Source organism: Wolffia australiana, chromosome 11, assembly GCF_029677425.1.
Source record: "Wolffia australiana isolate 7733 chromosome 11, ASM2967742v1".
In the NCBI taxonomy this organism is placed as follows: Eukaryota; Viridiplantae; Streptophyta; class Magnoliopsida; order Alismatales; family Araceae; genus Wolffia; species Wolffia australiana.
This window is the reverse complement of record NC_135845.1, coordinates 13,931,042-13,949,649: the sequence shown is the minus strand read 5'-3', so window position 1 is coordinate 13,949,649 and position 18,608 is coordinate 13,931,042. Positions and strand designations below refer to the sequence as shown.

General features: G+C 37.6%; 1 protein-coding gene across 1 annotated transcript; it reads left to right on the top strand.

Annotated features, from left to right (window-relative positions):
* Positions 1 to 843: 843 nt before the first annotated feature.
* LOC144709834 (GTP-binding protein At2g22870-like) lies at positions 844 to 2,957 on the top strand. The gene is made up of 2 exons (XM_078583481.1): positions 844 to 1,285; positions 2,368 to 2,957. The coding sequence occupies exon 2, from the start codon at positions 2,385 to 2,387 to the stop codon at positions 2,913 to 2,915; it is 531 nt and encodes a 176-aa protein (XP_078439607.1). The 5' UTR covers positions 844 to 1,285; positions 2,368 to 2,384; the 3' UTR covers positions 2,916 to 2,957.
* The last annotated feature ends 15,651 nt before the right edge of the window (positions 2,958 to 18,608 follow it).

Below are 18,608 nucleotides of genomic sequence, written 5' to 3'. Positions count from 1 at the left end.
AAATAAGGTGAGAATGAGGGGGAAATAAGGAAGAAATAAAGAAGAAAAAGGGGAAGAACAAGGGGAAGAGGTGATAGAGTGGATCCCTTCCCCTCAATGGAAAAACAACGAAAAAACAATCATCGCGGACAAGATGGCGAAATGGACGAATGAGAACGGGATAAAAGCAAAAACACACGATAACGACAAACAAATAATGGGAAATGATAACGGGAGCAAAATCACCCGGTCTTCAACGTCGGGGCACACGGCGCGGATGACGACTCTTGATGGCATGTGCCATCACCGCCCGACGCCTCCAGCGGCCGCCTAGCAGCGCCAGCGGGCGCCCAGCGCCGCCAGCGGTGCCGAGCGTCCTCTGAGGGCCGCGAACGACCGTCAGCGGCCACCTTGGGCAGCCACTGGCGGCGAGCAAACGCCCAAGTCCGCCAGCGGCCCCCAGCGGCCTCTGAGGGCCGCAAACGGCCGCCTAGCGCTGCCGAGGGCCACGAACGACCGCCAACGGCCGCTCTGGGCAGCCACCGGCGGCGAGCGAACGCCCAAGGCTGCCAGCAGCCCTGAGCGGCTGCCCAAGGTCGCCAACGGCCCCAACGGCTGCCCAGCGCCGCGAGCGACCGCCCATCGTCGCCCACGGCTGCCGAGGGCCGTCAGCGGACTCTAAGGGCCGCCAGCGGCCGCCCAGGGTCGCCAACAGCCGCCTAGGGCCACGAACGACCGTCAGCGGCTGCTAGCAACCGCCTCGGGCCGCCAACAACCGCCCAAGGCTGCCAGCGGCCCCCACCGGCTGCCCCGCACTGGGAGCGCCTGCCCGAAGCCACCTGCGACCGCCCACGGCTGCTAGCAGCCGCCTCGATCCGCCGGTAATCGCCCAAGCGACCTACAGCTGCCTAGGGCTGCACGCGGCTATCCAGGTCGCCCGCTTCCGCGGAGACCACCCACGACAGCTGCAAGTGGCCACGCCTGCCTTCCAGAGTTTGCCGTACGCACCCACGACCGCTGACTCGAGTCCGCCAACCTTGCGGTTGATTTGAGGTTACCACCTCCACGACCAATCTATGAAGCCATGCCATTCACTGCACCCGAAGACGCACTTCGCCATTGTGAGTGTGGCAACAATTATTGCCGCATCCTCATCGTGCAGCCTTGCCACTGCTACCCTAGTGCCACAACCACTGCTGCACCCATTGTTGCGCCCGTCGCTGCACCAACCAGTTCCCGTGGCGCCTGCCTGTTGGACTCTTTCCACAAGTGCTGACCCAGACCTTGCGCGCGCCTTCCACTACTGGTACACTCATCTATTTCCCTCTTGGCGTTATATTATTTCCTTTAGTGCCTCCGAACGTTTTCTCCACCGCCTGGGTTAGATTAATGATAGATAAGAATCACGTTTCGCGGATTAAAATTTCAATCTTGGTTTGGACCGTCAAGGGTATGTGCAAAAGCAGCAGTAGCCGGGCTTGCGCTGTCGGCCTTTAACCCGATATCCGGATTATCGGGAGCCTAGTGGCATTCCCAGGTCCTACTTGCCATAGCCTAGTGGATGTTGGTGCATGTCGACACCGAATTCATACTTCTCATTGATTTCAACATTGCATCATCATCCCTCGCATTGTATTTCACTACATTGCATGATTGTCATCACCCGTCCTGTGGTGTAACACGAGTCGTTTGATCCCAACGTACGTCGTGTTACATCAGAAACGTACGACACTAGTATCATGTCACCTTTATATGGGTAAAGTAAAATTGTTAGCCTGACTATATTAAAAAGTCTTATTTTATATTGGACAGAAGAGGGAGAACAGATATTCAGTCAGTCATATGTGCTAGAGGCTGTAGTGCGCGAATTACAGACAGACAACAGTTGTAAACCTAAAGTTACAGAAAACTCCAAGGCTTTAGTCTAGTTTTGTTCTGAGGTCAGGATGGATGACGGTAAGGACAGAACGTATGAGAAATCTCCATGACAAGAGAGACAATATTAATATCAGGTCACCTTTATATTGGGTTAGTCAGTCCACAAACATTCTAGGCAGTCTTAGTTTGGAGAGAGTGGGACGGAACAGAAATTATTTAGCCATCTGTTCCACAGACTCGACTGAATGGATGACGGACGGAGGACGGTTGCAAACGTAAAATAACGGAGGGCAGGACGGATGACGGTACGGGACAGAACATATGTGAATCTCCAGAGAAAAATATCTAATTGATATCAGGCCACTTTTAAAAATATCTAACAACACATCTAATTGGGCTAATAAGTATGATTTGACCCAATAAGAACTGGTATAAAACTCTAGCTTCTATCTTATCTTCTTCTTCTTCTTCGTCATCTTCTTCTCTGCTCTCTCTGGCACTGAACTTCAGATTGGTAGCGAGAGAAGATGTCTGCTCTCTCACAGCGCCTGCCCCAAAGAATCATCTCTTCGTGCTCAATCCCAAGGTTCTTCGGCTTCGCCAATTCCAGAGTCTCCTTCCTCTCAAACCATCAATTCGCCGTTCTCCCCCGACGACAAATTCGGGCGCTTTCTGTCGTCTCCGCGGAAACCCACCTCGAAATATCGCTTCCCGAGACGGGTTTGATCTCTGACGAAGAGCACAGCGATTTTGATGAAGTTCCTGTGAATCTCCCGCTCGAGAAGCTGTTCGTGCCCCCCGAGGTGGAATTGGAAGGGGGGGTCGCGAGCATTAGGGTTCTTAAGGGCTCCAATATCGTGCTTGGCCCTCACGCTAAGGGGGAGCTCATCTCGTCGGCGGAGTTTGTGAAGAGCAGCACCAAGACGGAGGATTGTCCGTCGGATAATCGGCCGGAGTTTGCGCTTGTGGGGCGGTCCAATGTTGGGAAGTCTTCCCTGTTGAATTCCATCGTCAGGCGAAAACGCTTGGCTCTCACTTCCAAGAAACCTGGTCTGTGAGTCTTTTCTTCTCTTTTCACTCTATAACACTATTCAATCATTTCTAATTTGTGTGCGTTATTTTTTATGTTAAAAATTATCAATTACCTTCAAGCCAAAGTTGTGAACATTTAGAATTAGATGGTGGGAGACATTGTGAGGAGAGAGGGGCGAAGAGAGAATAATAGAGTATGTGAGAATGAGAGAGAGAGAGAGAGAGAGAGAGAGAGAGAGAGAGAGAGAGAGAGAGAGAGAGAGAGAGAGAGAGAGAGAGAGAGAGAGAGAGAGAGATGAGAGGAGAGAGGGAGAATTTGAGAGTTATAGAGTGTGAGAGAAGAGAGGGAGAGATGGAACTGTAAATCAAAAAAATTCAGAGTATGAGGGAGGATGAGAGTAGAGAGATAGAATTAGATTGTAAGTAAGAATGAGAGAGGGAGAGGGAGACTTATAAAGTAAGAATGAGAGAAAGTGGGAGATTTAGAGAGTAAGAAAGGGCGAGGGAGAATGAGGAAGATTTTGAGGTAAAAAGATAAAAATGTTACATAGCATGAGGGAGAATGAGAGAGAGAGAGAATTAGATTTTTAGAGGAAATGAGGGAGGGAGAGGGATAATTATAGATTAAGGGAGAATGAGAGAGAGATAGAAATTTAGACTGTAATATAAAATGAGAGAGGGAGGGGTAGAATTATTGATTAAGGGAGAATGAGAGAGAGGGAGATTTATAGAGTAAGAGAAGGTGAGAGAGAATGAGGCATATTTTGAGGTAAACAGATGAAAATGTTACAGAGCTTGAGGGAGAATGAGAGAGAGATAGATATAATTAGATTGTAAGAGGAAATGAGGGAGGGAAAGGGAGAATTATAGAGTAAGGTAGAATGAGAGGGAGAGGGAGATTTATATAGTAAGAGAGGGTGAGAGAGAATGAGGGAGAATTTGAGGTAAAAAGAAGAAAATGTTACAGAGTGTGAGGATAAATGATAGAGAGAGAGAATTAGATTGTAAGAGAAAATGCGAGAGGGAGCGGGAGACTTAAAAAGTAAGTTAGAAAGAGGGAGAGAGAAGAGAGAATAATAGAATAAGGGAGAATGAGAGAGAGAGAGAAGAGAGGAGAGAGAGAGAATTTGAGAATAATAGAGGGTGAGAAAAGAGAGGGAGAGATGGAACTGCAAGTCAAAAAATTTCAGAGCGTGAGGGAGAATGAGAGTAGAGAGATAGAAATTTAGACTGTAAGAGAAAATGAGAGAGGGAGAGGGAGAATAATAGAGTAAGTTAGAATGAGAGAGGGAGATTTATAGAGTAAGATAGGTGAGAGAGAATGAGGGAGAATTTGAGTTAAAAATATGAAATTGTTACAGAGCTTGAGGCAGAATGAGAGAGAGAGAGAGATAGAATTGGATTGTAAGATAAAATGAGAGAGGGAGAGGGAGAATAATAGGGTAAGTTAGAATGAGAGAGAGAGAGAGAAGAGAGAATAATAGAGTAAGGGAAAAAGAGAGAGGGAGAGGAGAGGGGAGAGGGAGAATGAGAGAGTAAGAGAGGGTGAGGGAAGAGAGGGAGAGATGGAACTTTAAGTTACAAATTTTCAGAGCGTGAGGGAGAATGAGAGAGAGAGAGAGAGAGAGAGAGAGAGAGAGAGAGAGAGAGAGAGAGAGAGAGAGAGAGAGAGAGAGAGAGAGAGAGAGAGAGAGAGAGAGAGAGAGAGAGAATTAGATTGTAAGAGAAAATGAGAGGAGGGGGAGAATTATAGAGTCAGTGAGAATGAGAGAGAGAAGAGAGGAGTGAGGGAGAATTAGAGAGTAATAAAGGGTGAGAGAAGAGAGGGAGAATGATTGAGATTGAGAGATAGAGTAAGGGAGAGAGCATGAGAGATAGAGTAAGAGATAGAGCGTGAGAGAGAATGAGTGATAGATGGAGAATTAGATCGTAAGAGAGACTGAGAGAAGGAAAGGGAGAATTATAGAGTAAGGGAGAATGATCGAGAGAGAAGAGAGGGGCGATGGAGAATTGGAGACTGGAGGGTAAGAGAGAATGAGAGGAGAGAAGGAGACTTAGAGGTAAAGCAGTGAAAAAGAATCAGAGAGTTAGAATTAGAGATAAAAAATCGTAGAAGAATAAGCGAATGAATGAAATAACTTCTTTAATGATCTCTGCAAATAACATCTTTCAATTTCACTATAGCATTGGGATGCAATGCTATAGTCATTTTAACTACAATTCGACGGTTGAGCGGATGAATTAGGAACAGAAGACAAAAATACGAGTCTTAATTGGCATAGTCTAAGATTAATACCGACAAAAAATAAGAGTCTGAAATGGACGAAAACACTGGAACGTAGCCGTGTAGTATTCGCCCAACGATTCTATCGATGCCTCCATCTGCCGATGCCGTCTTCCACTGATGCCACCGTCCATCGTCCGCCGACCGTCGTCCGTTTATTCTGCCGTCTGCTACCTTCATCTGATCAGCTCTCTTTTCCTCTTTTGTGTATTTTTTATTTAAAGTTTTGAATAAAAAATAAATGAAAATCATTAACTAATTAATTTAATGAAATTCGATGTGGATATCAAAAACTGATATCCACACCCGATATCCGGTACCATCATCCTTCCCCCTGAAACAGAGACAGATGCCAACATCAAGATGGATATTGGTATCGGATATCAGCACTGTAGCAACTGATATCCGATATCAGGATATCAAAAAAAATGGATACCGGAAATTCCATTTCTGGTATCTGATACAGTATTCGTCCCGATACCATCCCCCTGAGCCAGAGATGGAAGCCAACATTGAGATGGATATTGGTATCGGATATCAGCACTGTAGCAACTGATATTCGTCCCGATATCGGCATCGTGTACCAGTATCGGGACGGACGAACACTAGCATCGGGCATGGTGAGGGGGCGTGGGGAGAGTGTTGAAGAAAGGGAAACCCCTAAATAATTCTGGCCTAGGTGAATTTCATTCAGGGCCTTCCCCGATTTATACTAAGTGGGTATTTTCATAAAAACCCCTAAAATTGAAGTATATCTTTCGATGTCCAACAGACCATTTGCATGTGACCCTCTAGGCCCATGTATTAGTCTAGTTAATGACTCCAGCAGCCCAATAACTTTTACTGGCCTTCGAAATTCATTAACTATATCAACAAAAAGATTAAGTAGAATGTTGGATTTATAATCTCAAATTTAGGGATTTAATTCGTTGTCGGTAATTGAGATTATTCAATAAAATATATTTAACCTTACCTAAAAATATTTTGTTAGTGATAATTAAGGAATTAATTTCTTATGATAGTTATGATCAACATAAAAAGAGATGAAGACGAGAGTAGAGTTTGTGAGCTAGTGATATCGAGTAAAAGGATGCAAGTTATATGTTAATTTAACTTAAAGAATAGGGTAAGTGAACGTGAAAGACACAGTGATGGTTGAGTGTGCGAATGATGATGGTGGTTTAATGTAGAACAGTGTGAATGAGAGGATATAGATGAGGTACGAGGATATAAGGAAGTAAAATGAGAGTGAAAAGATTATGATAAGACCTCATTACGCCAACTATGATGTCGGGAAAAGAAACGTTTAAGACGAAAACACTTACCTAAGATCCTTATGTTCCGCCAAGACCATGGTGATTTACAAGTGCAGGTAAGCTCCCCCTCTTCTACATTGCTTCTCCCCACACACCCAAGACACCAAGAACACACTTGATGGATCTCAAAACTCATTATATTTCAATCAGACCACACAAGTAGGAAGCAATTTCAAGATGAATTTCACAATGATCCAGGCCTTTGTTTATACATCAGAGGAATGGATGGAAAGAGGAGGAGAAGACAAAGCAATGCTGAAAATTTTGTCTCAAACAGAGTTGTGGATCAAAAGTTATGGACCTTCGATGTTGATACCCTTGATTTCCTTCTCTCTCCTCATCAGCGTCCTCGTTTTCTAATTCCGTTAAGAAGTCAAAGCACTGGAGATTCTGTGATTTTTATATTCTGTGCATGCACTTTTTGGAGTCCACATGCACCTAGTAAAACCAAAACACAAAAGAAAAGAATAAAAGAGAAAAAAGATTCATCTTGTCGATGACATGGCGGCGTGTCAGCACGTGCCACGTCAATGTGGGCCTCTCAATGGCCGCTACGTGACTGATACATCGCTTAGCGCAGGCCACATGTACACGTGGCCTTGCGTGGCGTGGCCACATCGCCCTGCACCAAAAAAATAATGAAACTTTTCATTAGTCATAAATGCAATCATCGCTTCACGAATCACAAAGGATGATTGCCTGGCTAATGATTGGATGACGTCAACCATTGACTTAACTAATGATTAGCTGTTTCCAATCATCAGCAAGAACTATGATTTGTCGACGTTCGACGAATCGTTAAAACAAGATATATTGTGTTAAAATAAAATATATTTTGACAAATAAAAAGGGCTAAATATAGACTTAAAATTCAGTAACTGTTAAATTAAAGCTCAAAAATATATATAAATATATATTTTGATTTAGAAAAATCATATCTATTAGGAAAAGGATTTTGATGATTTAATATAATAGATATTTAATGAAATTAATTAAGTAGTTGAATATAGTAGTAATATAGACATTTATTAGATAAATATGTGATGGAATATATTAGGGATAATAAGTTTATAATTAAGGTAGAAGCCCAATAAGACAAGGAAAATTGGGCCCAATAACAGTTGAAGGCTATAAATATCCAATGTAGCCTCTTTCTAAGGTATTCTTTTTGGTGCTCATTCTCGCTCTTCTCTTGAAAAATCGTGATCTCTCTCTCTCTCTCAACTGAAAGTTCTTGAAAGTTCTGGCTGGTGGTGAGGAAATTCAAGACTGATGGATGTCATCATCTGCATGTTTGTGATTACTGATTCTTCAAGAAAATCCTGGTTATATTGTTCCATATCTTGTTGAAGGTTCTTGATACCAATTTCTTGATTTCTTGAAATCAAGATACCAATTTCTTGATTTCTTTTGAAATTAATTGACGTCATCATCTGCATGTTTGTGATTACTGATTCTTCAAGAAAATCCTGGTTAGATTGTTCCATATCTTTTTGAAGGTTCTTGATACCAATTTCTTGATTTCTTGAAATCAAGATATCAATTTCTTGATTTCTGTTGAAATTAATTTGAGGGTTCTTGAAATTCATTGACTTTCGTAAGTTAGAATCTAAAATCAAAATTTGAATCTTCATAATTTGAAAAACTGATTTTGATCTTGGATTCTGAAATCTAAATAACAAGTTGTTTTTGGTTTCTTGATTATGTGAAATCAAATATAAAATCTAATTAAAATCTTGATTGATAAAGATTAAAGATTAAATCGCTTTTTACTACATAGTTTATTGATATAAAATTCAATTCGATTTTGATGTTTGCAATTATTTGAAATCATATAACCAACTTTCTTGGACTTCTTGATTATTGAATATATTGACAGCTTTAAATCTATTTAAATTCTTTGACTAATTCAAATTAGTTTTGAATTCGATTTCAAAATACTGGAATATTTTAGGCGCCCTAATTCTAATTGATTTTAAGTAACGTTCTTGAAATTCAGTTTTCTTCAGATATAAGAAATTCAATTCGAAAATTATTCATTCATCTTGTAAACTTGAATTTGAATTTTAGATTGGATGAAATTTAAATAACTATCTAAATCGATTTCTTGAATGCATTAACTCGCAAATTCAAATACATTTGATATCTCTCATATATATATATTCGATCATAATTGATATACCTATTGGATTTGAATTGATATATCTTTGTTATAACTGATCAGATTTCATACAAGTGTTTGATTTAAATTGATATCATCTAACTACATTGGATCAGAATTGATATAAGTGTTTGATTTAAATTGATATCATCTAACTACATTGGATCATAATTGATATAACTATTTGATTTGAATTGATATTTTCAAAATCACATTCCATCAAGATTTACACAGTGAAATTGTTTGATTTAATTTGAGATTTCTAAATCACATTCGATCAGACTCACTATAATTACTTTATTTGAATTGATATTTGTTAAATCACATTTAACTTGAGTTAAGACAATTGATCCTTAATATTGATTGATCTGATTGTCTACTTTAAATATTTCTGATATTAGTAAACATCAATTGATCTCATTGGACTATCTTATTACAATTGAGAAGAATTATTACCAGTTAATATAAGTTTAGATTTTGACTGCATTTGATCATATCCATTGGTAGTTGACATCAATTGACATTTGATACACGATTAGTGACTTGAAAGTTGAAAAACAGAATTTAGGAGAAAACTAGGGTTAGGAGAAAAGTTGACTTAAGGTCAAAAAAGATTTTGTCATTATATTGCTTTTCAGGGAAGTGCACTAACAGGAGAAAGATCACATCCACTTGAACACGGGATGGTGGCCTGAGACGTGAGGACTTCGTCAGCACAGAGTGGACTAAGGAGAGGCTCAGAATGTTGCTGGAAGCTGAGAAGGCACTTGATTGATGTCGAGGAAGAGGTCGGCACCGAGCAAGTATTTTTAGTGTCTGATTACATGAGATCAGTGTGAGCGATTGTACATCGCGAACAGTTTTTCTCACTTTGCATTTGCCAAAGTGATTAGTGGAGTCAGGGCGACTCCTCGGGCGAGGCGCGGCTGCAGTACGGGCACATTAGTGCCCCGAAGCAGGGTAAAAATTTATTGTCCCTTGAGTGAAGTAAGAGAGAGTTAAAGAAGGAATCTATAAAAATAAAAGAAGTAGAACTAATTTACCCCCTCTTAGTTCAACAATATCTTTTCAATTTCCACATCAAAAATTCCAAAAAAATAATTTTCTATTTCAAAAAGTATATTCCTTTAGAATCTATTGTCATGAAATTTCCTTAAAATACACAAAAATGTAGAAAATTCATGAATTCATTCTAGAAATAGATTTAGTCATTTTAAGCTTGATAACATGCAAATATGAGTCATCTAATGCAACTAGACATCTAAATATGATCATATTAATGCACTAAATATGCATGGTATCACGGATTGATGTAATCCAATCGATAGGTTGAGTCTCCAACACATGGAGTGCCAAGCTACACCTCGTGCTCTAGAAGATACAAAGCTTTGTCTATTGACTCACTCATGGAAACTATTCATCGTCAGTTACCTTGAACGTATAGTCCCTCATCCACTTGCTACTCCTAGGATCACTTAGGAAATGGTCAACTGTCAAACCCTAATCGGTCATCCAAGAAAGTATTGATGTGATAGAAAATCATCGGAGAACTCTTCTCCCAATACTTCACTGCCTTGGCTAAGGACTTGGTCGCATCGTCTTCCTTGAGCTGTCACCTCTTACACCGAGGGTGGACAATCCCATATTGACCACTCAATCATCTTCATGAACTTATTGATGCACCCAAATTAAGACTAATTGGAATCCCATGATTATGGATTCGTAAGTCATAGTCAAAGTACAAATGTCCATCCGCAAGACATATATGGTGTCTCACATTAAAGGACCGCATACAAAATCATGACGTGAATCAAGCTGATTGACAATTTGGTTTTATACCATTCAGGAATTTGTACGGATCAATTTAATGAACTCTTTCCACTAAATAGCACCCATTATCTATCCTTAGTGTCTCCACACTAATGGATACGGGAACAACCATACTCATCATATGAATGAGGCTAGATAGTGCTTTTCTACCTGGATACTTTGATGTCCTTCTCGCGTATCCTTAGAATAGGAATGTATAGAACACATGCTTAAAGATTAGTGATCACCGTGTTACGATTTCATCATAATTCACTTAGTCTGATCATGTATTCATGGACTTTATTATAAGCATCACACGTGCACTATAATGAGTATGTTCTATTAATGAACATGGAACGAGATGTGGAATGTGGTCATATATATTTCCATCAAAAATAATGATTTCCATCAAAAATAATGATTGTAGTCACCTTATTATATTATCATATTATCTCTATTTCTTATATAATAAATATCCATTGCCATCCATTAATTACCACTTAACATTTTCTTGATTCTCTAATAACTTTTCTATGTGAAGACAACCCTTTCTCTTATCTATCTAATTATATTTTTAAAAGTTGGCATCAATTATAAATTTTATTTATTTACTCAATTATTAATGAAAAATTAAACTTCTAAAACTTGAGTTCATAAATCACATTTGATCAAATGCTCCTGTATGTTACTGAATAAATACACCAACCAACTCTACTTTGTCTTAAAGTCTAGCATAACCAACTTGTACACTACTCATACAAGTTCATGTTCATGTTGCCCCTCAAATAGGTCAATTTTACTCACCCTATACCCCACTTCCCTCTTTTGTTCCAATCGTCACCTTCATTCTACATTATCTCTTGTCATGAATTCAAATCTATCCTATTACGAGGCTATGTAGGTACCAATATGTATGGTTGCCAATGTAACTCAAATACATTCCCCCTGTGGATCATGACACGTGGGAGTTGAGTCATCATCAATTTGCTGCTTATATTTTTATTTAGAAATGGAGAATTTAGCCTTAGGTACAATCCATTCAAATGTGTGAGTTTCCCTCAGCTTTCTTGGTTTCTCCAAGATTCATTCAAGCCAATGTACTAGACAATAATGATACTCTCTCTAGGATGCACCCAAGCCTATTTGACTCAGACCCATTTGTAGTATTTTATCCTTAAAAATTAACCTATATTGAACACTTCATCATCTTGACATATCGAAGGACGTTGACTATGGTATCTTGAATGAGAAAACTCTCATCATTATTTTTTTAATAAACAAAAAATTACGAGACCATGACCTGTGAGAGAACATGATTAGCTAGTGATGAGGAAGGGTCAGATTCAAGGGGAATGGAAGTTTGGGTTTTAAATGTCTTTTAAATGGTTTTTAGAGGATGAGAGGATCAATTAATTAATTAAGAATAGGATGTGATTATGAGAAGGATGGTTGCTCAAGATATTAAAATGGAATAAATAATGCATATCTAAGAATCTAATGAAGGGTGCGGGGAATCCTGAAGATCAGTAAAATAGATATGAACTACTTGTATGGATGTTATGGATGAAATGGATGTGGCTGGCTATATGTGAATGTATGGATGTGAATAAGCGTAGGATATCGAATAGAAGATCACAAAGTAAGTACTAGAAGACTTTCGATAGTCCTTTATATTCTTCTAGGATCAAAGTAATTTGTGATTGTTTGAGAATAACACTCTTATCTTTTGCTTTCCAAATTTAATCAATGATCAACTCCAAGAAAACTAAACGGATTATGAAATTACTTTGTTCGCTCACTCAACTAAAGTAGGATCAATTTCATGATGATTTATATGGATCGAGCAGAGAAATAGATGGATAAAAAAAGAAATGAAGCTACAAATCACCCTCAAACTCTTTCTACAGATCATTAGATATCATGATTTAAATTTGAATCATTCTCCACTATCCATTTTTCTTACTCCTCCCTGATGATATGTAGTGGATTGCCACCAAGGTATGAAATTTTTGGAAACCCAGGAAAATTCTTAAGATCCTTAAAATAATTAAGAGGAATATATTTTAATTCTTAAAAAATTGTAAATACATAGAAATGTCATAATCTTCTTAAAAATTATACTCTGTCGTAAGGTTTACCTTATTTAGAGCTTTGATGTCATAAAAATCTAAAATATATCTTCAGGCTTAGAAAATTTATTTTTTATGAATATTGTGTATGAAAATTCCATAAAATAAAAATGATATTTGAAAATTAGATTACATCATATTTTTCTTGATAACACACATATATGATCATTTTAGTCCAGGTAAACAAAAAAATTAATAATTATTGTGCTATCAGCATCCTACCAACTTAATTCATTTTGGTTCCCTTAGAAAGTCCATTTAATTCTCACTGGATAGTCCATTCACCTTGGGAACCTAAAAGAAAACATGAAGTGTTAAAAACATCAATTACAACGGTTAGTATGAATATCTTTGTGAACTAATTTCACAAACATGTAAACACTCTTGGAAAGATTTGGTGATCATCATTGAAGCCTACTTCTCACTATGTATGACGCTGTAATCCAAAAGATGGACTCACATTTCTCCTTATCTAGATAAATTTCTCACATGTGGTGGATAGTTAGAGTTCGGGTTTGCCCACTATCCTTCCTCCCACTAGAAAATAAAGATAGGAATTTGATGAACCAAATTTAGTGTAATTTTGATATCATTGTAATTTTTAATTTTCTTTTATCACATAAAATTGATGTTTATATAACTCTATTGGAATTTCTTGTGGTGACTCAGGCCATCTCCACATGGTTGGTGCTTTGAGCCTAAACTTTTTGAGAACCAACATGATGACATTTATCATTTATATCTATAATTTCCAATTTTTAGTTAACAAATGGACAACATCTGTTTCATAATTTCCTTTCATCATTAGTTCAATGTATAGTGATGACTAGTAGTTGAATATCATTTAATGATATCCACACATTGGTTGTTAGATAGACCTGTCCAAGGTTGGTGAGTTCCTGAGCAAACTGCATCCCCATTTTGCTATAAGCTGCACCAAATTTCTCCTCCACTTTGATGGAGCTTGTAATATGCGTGTCAAAAAATGTGTAGAATTGAGACAACCAAAAACAACCATTGACATCTGCTAGGCTGGGAGGTCCTCGATGTATATTACCCACCAAGCTCCATTTAAGTAGATGCAGGGGTAATCCAGAGAAGGAGAGAAGATATGGGGAGAAAGGGAAAGGGATGGAGAAAGATGGAGATAGGGAGAGAACAAGATAGTGAGAGAGATAGAGTGAGGGAAAGTCAGGGTGAAAGTTGGATGGGGGGACAGAGAAGAGGAGAGAGAGAGGGAAGAACGAATCTGGACAGGGGGAGAGAGGGAGAAGGAGAGAAAGGCAAAGAGATAGAGAGTGATAGGGAGATGGGTAGAGAGAAGGCAAAACACAGGAGAAAACTTGAGAGGGAAAAGAAAAGATGGAGAAGATAAAGAGGGGGCAGAGAGGGAGAGGGATAACTAGAAGCTCAGGAGAAAAGGAGAGAGGGTGGAGAGAAGGTAGAAAGATATATTAGGGGGTGAGTTAATAAGGGAAGGAGCAAGCTCAAGAGGGAAGAGAGAAGGAGAAACATATATGTCTGTTGGTTTTTCAGCCCTCAGAAATAACCTCCAAGAACCTAGATAACTGTACACCTGTCTAGTTTAGACTCAAATAAATAAATATTACCTATTTTTAGTAATAAATCAAATTTTATATAAATACTATGTCGATAGTATTGAGAAAACAAAAAAAATTTATGGTTGTGTCTTTAATGATGTCATTTTAGGCATCAAACAAAAGTAAGGACTTTTTATTTTTTCAGTTTATTTATAACAGATTTTTTTTACATAAGACTGGGAAGACATGATAAAATATGTTTAACCTAAAGAAATTTTTACCATTTTTTTAAGCTGGTAAAAATAACCATGAATTAATAGTTAAAATTAAATCAAAATAATGTGCTAGATCTTCTAGAGGAGACCAGTCTTAGGGATGCAAACCAAAAACGTCTATGACTGACTTGAAACCCAGTTTTTGGCATACCATTTATTGTTTTCTCAATAATATCCCGTGGTATTTATTTACGATTATGAAGTTGGTTTTTTTATGAAACATTTGACAATACATTTATTTATATGACAATATTATTCAGACATCAAATGCATGAACCATGGAAAGTATGTTGAATCAGAGATGTATGTATATGGACCTATCATAAACATGACGTGATATGAGGACTTATCTATTATAAGAATGGACACCTAAGGATTATCCCAATTTTGGGTATGCTTGTAGTTTTAGACGTGGTCACAGGACTACTGTTTGTTACCTGGAATATAAAGAAATAAAGTGTAGACTCTTAGTCATGTGTTGAATCTGAGTGTCAAGTCTTGGCCTCCACCATTAATGAGACTTTAGATACAGAATCTCTTTTGATAAATGGATGCCTTAATGGGTAATCCCAAGTATGACCGCTGAGGGAATAAAACAGTTATATTCATTTCAAGCACTCCAACATGAATCAGGGCATGAAGTTCAATGAGGGGGTTTGTCAATGGGTATGTTTTAGGATTATCAAGGGCTTTATAATGATGTCATATTTTAAAATATCAAAGCAGTTTTTGTACATATTCACCAGTGGCTTGAGAGGTTCATAATATAATCCGCTAGTACTAAGATTAGCCTATTTCACATCCATGTTCCAGCTTGAGGTGGAGTGTGACATTACATTCATCACTTCAACGTCATCCATACAATCTCACTCATTTATTTCCAGTCTCACTTTCTTTGAATAAGGGATGGAGGCCTTCTTAACTTTCAGGAAATTTTTTAAGAGATTGAAGTTCATACAATTTCATATATTTTATGGTTGAATATTGTTGCTAAGTAAATTTCATTCGAGTTATTAATTATGATAACCAATGCGAATTGATCACAGATAAATATACATATTAATTATTATATTATTTCATGGATCCCAAAACAAAGAATTGTTTATGTCATAGTTAAAGAACATAATTGTATGAGTAACTGTTATCCAGAACTATTAGAGTCATTTTTAGCTATCAATTTTGAATCAACATTCCACTAATTTACACAAGTTTATTTTGATTAAATTCATATTTTACTTCTGTATTTTTTGTATTTTAATTAGCACTGGTATGTGATACACCACAATTCGGGTTAAATAATTCATTCTAAGGCTCTGGTTTATGCAACAATTTCTGTAAACTTTTCCTTGCAATAGGGTAAGGGTCGAATCCACAAGGAGCACGTAATTAAAATATTATATCTTAAAATATATTTTAAAATAATTCTTTTATGAGATTTTATATATTTTCTGGATTTCTAAGTATTTTCTATATAGGAAAATCCATGAAACAAATGAAAACTGGGTGAAACTATTTTAAATGAACAAAATACATATATATATATTTTAGAGAAGTTCTCACAATAAAATATGATTTTTAAAGGAATTTTTGATTATTTTTATGGCAAGAAATAAGATTTAACGTTGAAGAAAACCTTCCCGTGCAAATTGTGGGCGGTGGTGCTTCACAGTAGGAATTGTTCAGTGTTGTTTGATTTGTTGGAAAGTTTGAAATCTAGGCTATCCTATGGAATATTTACCTGGAGAATTTTTTTACAAAAATGAAATCAAACATCCAGGAGATCATGCAAACCTTGTTGTTAATTTCCCCTAGTGCCAAGTGGTGTTTCTCCAAGAATCCTAATTACCCTTGAACTCTCTTTCCCACACTCTTGTAGAACAAGAATGGATCAAAGAAATCTGATGCACTAGGATTCCAACAACAAGCTGGGAGCGTAAATCCAAGATGAGATATAAAGAGAGGGGAGAAGATAATAAATGGAAGTGACATAACTCTCACAGCGATTGGATTTAATTTCAAGGGTTTGCCGGGCTAGAATTTCTTGATTTTCATCTTGTACCCACATGGCCCCTCCTCATATTTTAAAATAGACTTTTCAAATTCAAATTGTGGGTTAGTTCCACAAGTCTTGCCTTTAGTTGGCCCATTCTTTAAGGAGGTTTGAATGTGCTTCTAAAGTGGGCTTCTTGTGTATTTGGCCTCTTATGGGTGGTATCTGCGGGTCAGCATGTGGAGGCTACCTTTAAGAGCTAACCAAACCTGGGAAATCAGATCATGTTTTTATCCATCTGACCCCTTCATCTCTAATCATTAAAAGATATCCAAAGGCCCAAAACTCTATTTTTTACGAGCACCATATGAATAACAATAGTGCAATATCATATCTTAAGGAAAAAAATCGTAAAGATGATAAAAAAGGGGAAAAAATGTTTTCCACTATAACGAGGGAATTAAAAGTAATGTAATGTAATTAGGGTAAATTGGAGGGATACTTTGGACACCAGAAGCCATTCTATAGGCTCACCTTTGACTTGAATCCAATTTGCCCAACTAAAAAACTCCTGCCCGTTGTCTATCATTTCTTTACACATTAGTTATAAAGACATAGCGTATAATGCTTTTTATTAAGATAAATGAAGGTATTCGTTGGGGTAACCTAACAGGTGGGAATATAGATAATTATGAGTGGAATTATACAACCTACAAGCCAATCACACATTCATGCATCATTTTAGTGCATTAATAAAAAAATATCCATTTTTTACGAGAAATTTAATAAATATTTCCAAGGATATGTGGAACAATGAGTAATGTACGATAAAACCATATCATGTTGATCTGTTATCCTAAAACACATCTATTAAACATTCATATTTATGGGATGTTGAGTCCATCAAAATATCAAGATACAATAGCACTATCTACTTATAGAAAGAGTTAATTGAATTGATCCATTTAAATCCATGGATGGTTTTATACCAAGGTGTCAACTATGTTGATTGATCTCATGATTCTATAAGTCATATTCATACCAAGTTTCCACTGACGGCTTATGTATTTATAGTTTTTTACTATCGCCTGCGATTTTCTTACCACATGATTGCAAACAGCTTAGTTTGGATGACGGAATATATGTGCATGGTAACTTATTTCAAAAAGTTTCTATGAAACATTATATGAACTCTTGTGTACCTTCTAGACCATGCATTGTAGTTTGTCACTTCACATGTTGGATACTAGACTGATCAATTGGATTAAGTTGGTACATGATTTATTAACATGTACGTTGAAATAGAGAGTGATTAGGCTTATGGAGTCATTAATGTAAGTGTGGAGTGGGCCAAGAGGATCGTACAAATAAAAACACATATGTTAAGTGTAAGGGTATTTCTAAAAAACATGTTAATTATAAAATATGTTTAAAGTCCTTAATAGGAACAACCATTCAAGTCTCTCATTAGGCACCTCTCCTTCTTCATTTTCTTCAGTGTCCTTTGTTCCTGGTGTGACTGGAATGTAGATATGTGACTCCATATTGACTTGGTGAATATTCATGGCTTAAGACTACTCATTTGAGGAATCAAAGTTGGCATATTTGATTTCTCGTGAGGTGAGTTAATCAATGAAGTATTTTACTCATGACGTTTAATTAAGTTTCTATGTATTATGTTGATAAAATCTTTCATACGGCATCAATCAAAGCCTAACCCAGCAATTTGGACAAAGGGAATGCTGAACTATGGGAGAATTTGTTCTTGTTTTATCTTCTCAATGAAATCTACCCCCTTTGCATCTTAGTATTTTGAAAGAACCTATATTAGAAGATAGAGGCATTTCTGTTTATCTAATATTTGAAATATTTCTTAAATCATCACAGATGTCATTCTCCTAAAATGTCTATGCATCTCATAATCATTGCAAACTTTTCTATTAAGAATTCTATCTCCGTGAGTGAGAATAAAAAATTGAGTTATTTTTTTCCAGTGAACAGGTCATACACCTAAAAGACACTTAAGAATTCTATGTATTACCTTATCTTTATCTCTCTGCTTCCTCCACTCTCGTACTTTTTCCCAAGTATATCTCCATTATATACTTGCTAGTGAAAATGGAGATGTTGAAGTATTTCTTTCTAACAAGAAACTTTCAGGACTCATAATACTTGATGGGTCCTCTTGATCACTGATGATCAGTTATGCAGTTC

Coding starts and splice junctions, on each gene's coding strand:
- LOC144709834 (XM_078583481.1), top strand. CDS start 2,385: ATGTCTGCTCTCTCACAGCGCCTGCCCCAAAGAATCATCTCTTCGTGC.